The sequence below is a fragment of the Equus quagga genome, chromosome 14, assembly GCF_021613505.1.
Source record: "Equus quagga isolate Etosha38 chromosome 14, UCLA_HA_Equagga_1.0, whole genome shotgun sequence".
NCBI classification, from domain to species: domain Eukaryota; kingdom Metazoa; phylum Chordata; class Mammalia; order Perissodactyla; family Equidae; genus Equus; species Equus quagga.
The window spans coordinates 97402244-97407204 of record NC_060280.1 but is presented as its reverse complement, the minus strand read 5'-3'; the positions used below and the strand labels follow the sequence as shown (position 1 = coordinate 97407204).

The following is a 4961-nucleotide window of genomic DNA, read 5'->3' as shown; positions in this document are numbered from 1 at the left end:
ACACCACCATCAGGGCAGGGATATCAGGAGTGTTCACACCACCATCAGGGTGGGGATATCAGGAGTGTCCACACAATCTAAGCAGGGATATCGGGGTGTTCACACCACCATCAGGGCCAGGATACTGGGGGTGTTTACACGTCATGAGAAGCAGGACCCTATCACCATCATTTCCCCAGTGACAGTGGCTTCCTTCACATGGGCTGCTACATGACCACATTAGCCCCGACTGGGCTGGAGCCTCATGGCAGGTCCCCTGCCCCTCCACCCCCTGTGGCCTCTTCACTCTCCACGCCCCTCCTGCCTGACAACCCCCAATCCTGCCCCTGCCTGGTCCCTGGAAGCGTGTGAGGTGTCAACCTCTGGCTCAGAGCAGTACAGTGCCAAGACCCCAGCACCCCCAACATGGCAGCCCCACCTGCTCGCTGTCTTTCACGGCTTCTCCCTCCGGGAGCTGAGACCCCGCCATCTCGTGCCACCTCCGTTTCACCGCCCGGTACAGGAACTCCTCCACCTCTCTCTCGGGGAGGACATTGGGGTCCCAGAGCAGCTGGTCTTCATTCTCATAGACTGTGCAGAAGAGCAGGGTCACGTCGCAGGCACGCAGGCCCCACCCACACCTCCCGAAGCACAAGTTCCCTCCTGTTTCTTTGAAAGCACCCTCCAGGGCAGGCTGTCCAACACCTCCAGAGGACAGATGCTAATTTGTTGGTCCCGGTTCTTGTGGCCTGGGCCCATCCCCTCTGTGTCCCTCCAGGGCTGGCTCTGGGAACCCAGACGGAGGCCAGGAGGTCACTAGGCCCAGGGTGGTGGGGTAATGTCACAGGCAAGAAGCCAGGGGAAGTCAGTGGGGCACTGACCCGCCAGGGAATCAAGGCAGCCTCCTGGAGGAAGCAGCAAGTAGCCTAGACTTCTGAGCGTGGCCACTGGGGAGAGGGTTGTAGGTAACAAGTTCAGAGAGGTGAACCGGCTTGAGTGAGGCGAGCAATGGAGAGCAGAGGCCTAAGGGAGCAGCACGGGGAGCCCAGACTTGATAACGGCAGTGAGACCAGGTCCCAGGAGTCTGGTTCAGGCAAGAGCTCCTACTGTTGCCATGCCTGCTCCAAGTGCGGCCTCACACAGCCACGTGAGGGTGCTTTGCGGAGGGGAGGCAGGTCCTGCCACCGCAGGGAGTGGGGGCAGACGCAGCAGGGAGGCTGAGAAGTGGACTTTGGCCATGGTCAGCTTTCAGGGGCAGCCTCCAGCGGGGGGAGGGACATGGTGGGGAAGAGGCAGAAGAGAGAGTGCAGGGGCAGGTCTGGGAAGGCCCGAGTGGCAGCACCTCTCACTTACGCAGGAAGAGTCACAGGGACCCAAAACTAAACAAAACAAATGAACAAGAAACCCAGCGTGATGGCCGAAAAGTGAAAAACACACTCAGGAAAATGGCTCCGTGTTGCAATCTCTCTCCTATTGGGGAACTGACCGGGAGCCCACAACTCCTGGGATGGCCGTGACCACAGGAGCAGCAGCCTCTCCCAGTGCCCACAGCCCCTGTGGGGCGTGCGGCCAGCTCCCCCATCTCCACAGTCGACGCCAAGTCCCAGACGGGACCGGGGTGGTCAGCTGGAAGGAGAGCAGGCCCCTCTCCGGAGTGAAACGGCACCCCCTGCGCCCTCAGCACGGTGTCTACCTGGCCTGGAACACGGGAGGAGGACCACAGAGAGCGGGGCATCAGAGCAGAGACTTGACTTTAAAATAACTATGACTAACGTGTTAGGAAAAGGACAAAACAGACGGAAGGCTGGAGAACTTCAGCCAAGAACTGAAATCCACACAAAAGAATCACAGAAATGTCCTAGGACTGGAGAACACGACACGTGGACTTACGAGCCCCCTAGAGAGCTTTCACTGCAGCCTGGACAGAGCGGAAGGGGTGCCGAGTGAAATCAGAGACTTCAACAACCACAAGAGGAAATCACACCGAAGCTTGGGGAGAAGACAGCTGAGGAGACGTTTACGAGTCAAGCCCTGACAGACATTTTGGTATCCTACTTTCATAAGATCAAAATTCTTTGCAAACATAAATTTTAATAGCTAAATAATATTTCCTCAGATGTTAGAATGCATTTACTTGGTCCTCTATTATCGTGGTAATTTTTACTTCTAGCAATTTTAAAATGACTCTGTCATACGCAGCATTCTAAAGATGTAATTTCATGAACAATTGATAAAAAGAATTTAGGGGTAAACAATTTTTAATTTTGTCCATGTATAATGCTGAAACCAAGGTGAAACATTTGAACGTGGTAGGTCATGAGAAACTTCACATGTTATACAAGAGTGAAGTAATATTCATAACGTTAAACTGCCACCCTGATAAAAAATATATCAAATTATTTAAAAAAAAAAAAAAAAGAGTCGAGTGCCTGAGAAACGTGGACGTGAGTCCCAAAGGAAGCAGGCAGAGAATGAGGCCCAGGCAAGTCCGAAGAAAGAATGGTCAAGAATTCTCCAAAACCAATGAATGACATCAACCCACAGGTCCAGGAAATTCAGGATAAATACAGAGAAAACCACACCTACGCATATCATCATCAAAATGCTACGAGAGAAAAGAAAAGTGTTACAAGCATACAGGGAAAAAGCAAACGGTGATTTCAAAGGAAACCCTAAGACTGACACCTGAATTTTCACAGCAACAACGGGCGCCAAAGACACCGGAAGGAAACCGTCCAAGTGCTGAAAGAATCTAGAAACCTACACCGTGAAGACACTGTCCGCAACATTAAAGCAAAGTTAAGACTTTCCGGACAAACAAGACCTGCAGGAATTCATCACCGTCAGGCCGGCACGAGGAACATCAAAAAGGAACTCTTCAGGCTCAAGGACATGATCCCCAACGGAAGCTGGAGGAGCGACCAGCCCGTGAAGGGAGCTGAGGATAAACACAAAGAACGCTCCCTGCCTACCCCACGCGCTGTGCGCTGTGATGTGTGAGGCGCCAGGAGCGACGGGCAGAGGCGGGAGGGGCGAGTTACACGGTTCAGGGTTCTTGAACTGAAGGGGACGCACACTGTGCTTATTGAAAGAAAACCAGCGTAATTGCTAAAAAGTAACATGAAAATTAAAACTTCATTATGAGCTCAAAGAGAAGGAAAAAACAGAATAAGACTATTCGATGAATCAAAAAGAAAACAAGCAAAAGCAGAGGAACAGAGAAGAGAGGGAACAGGTGAGAACAGCGAGAAAGCAGACTCGAACCCAGCTGTTTCCACAATCACATGAAAAGCAAGCAGTCCAAGACGTGCGTGGACTAAATGCTCGATCAAAACACAAAAGACTAGGGGCCGGCCTGGTGGTGTAGCAATGAAGTTCACACACCCTGCTTCGGCAGTCTGGGGTTCGCCAGTTCAGATCCCGAGCACAGGCCCACGCACCGCTTACAAAGCCACACTCTGGCAGGTGTCCCACACATAACATAGAGGCACAGATGTTAGCTCAGGGCCAGTCTTCCTCAGCAAAAAGAGGAAGATGGCTGACAGACGTTAGATCAGGGCTAATCTTCCTTAGCAAAAAAACAAAGAAGAAGAAGAAGAAGACAAAAAGACTATCTGACTGGATAAAAAATTAGGTGCAAAAGTGTGCCATTTACCGAAAATACACCCAAAACAGAAGAACACGAAAAGCCAGAAAAAATAAACCACGCAAACACTAAACTAGCAACAGCACACAAAGCATTTACCAACACAGACTGCATACGGGCGACAAGCAGGGCTCAACTAAGTTCCACAGATGAAATCAGAGTGTGTTCTGACCACAGTGGAATTCAACAAAACACCAGTAACAGAGGACGACTGGAAAATCCCCAACACCTGGAAATTAAACAGAACGCTTCTGAATCACCACGGGTCAGAGAAGACGTTGCAATGAGCTGGAGAATCACAAATCAAAATGAAATAAAACAGAAGGAAAGAAAGAAAGATAAAGGTGAAAATTAAATAGAAATCAGTCAACAGAGAAAAATCATTCAACCAAAGGTGGCTCCCAGTCGAGGGTAATATCATTAATAAACCCTAACGGGACAAACCGACGGAAGGAGGGGGAAAAGGCAAACTACCAGCATCGGGACTCGAAGGGGCCACCACGGCGATGCCACGCACAGTTAGAAGGCACGAGGAGCGTGTTGTGAACTTCCTGCCAACAAAGTTAACAATTTAGGCAAACGTGATAAACTCCTCAAAAACACCACTTATCAAAACAAACAGAAACTAAATAGAACTGCATATGCCAAACAAACTGAATTAAAAACCTTCCACGAAAACAAAACTAAACCCCAAGTCCAGACAGCTTCACTGAAGAAGCTTCCCAACATCTAAAGAGGAAACAGTAACGATCTTACACACATTCCTCCAGAAGGCAGAAAAAAGCACTCCCCAACACACTTCACGGGAGCAGCAGAACCCTGATCCCGAGGCCCGAGAAGGACAAAAACGAAGTAAAATGATAGGCGGTGTCTCCACAGACATACACGCCCAAATCCTACACATCAGCCACTCACATGAAGGAAGGAAGACTGCTACGTGTGCATCCTTGCTATTCGCTGTGGCAACGCTCTGTGAAGTCCCTGCGAACCCTCAAGGGTCAAAGGTCAAGGGGCAGGGTCACACTGTCCTGGAGGAAACACAGAAGCAGTTTCCTGAGAGCCTCAGGCCAGAGCACGTGCATCAGCCGACCACACACAGCCTTCCTCACGTGGGTCTCTGTTTACAGACATCTTGTTTCATGCACATCGTTGACTCATGGACAAGAGCTCACAGCCAGCAATACTGTAGCTCACACCTGCTGTACCTCGCTCACACCAGCTGTACCTCACACCTGCTGTAGCTCACACCTGCTGTACCTCACACCTGCTGTAGCTCACACCTGCTGTACCTCACACCTGCTGTACCTCACACCTGCTGTAGCTCACACCTGCTGTA

The 4961-nt window shown here is 50.6% G+C and overlaps 1 protein-coding gene across 1 annotated transcript in view; it reads right to left on the bottom strand.

Annotated features, from left to right (window-relative positions):
* The window catches only part of MIER2 (MIER family member 2), a 32075-nt gene that overhangs the window by 9610 nt on the left and 17504 nt on the right, over positions 1–4961 (bottom strand). The window contains exon 8 of the mRNA XM_046638347.1: positions 380–570. Coding sequence (XP_046494303.1) covers positions 380–570 — 191 coding nt within the window. The remainder of the gene's footprint in view (positions 1–379; positions 571–4961) is intronic.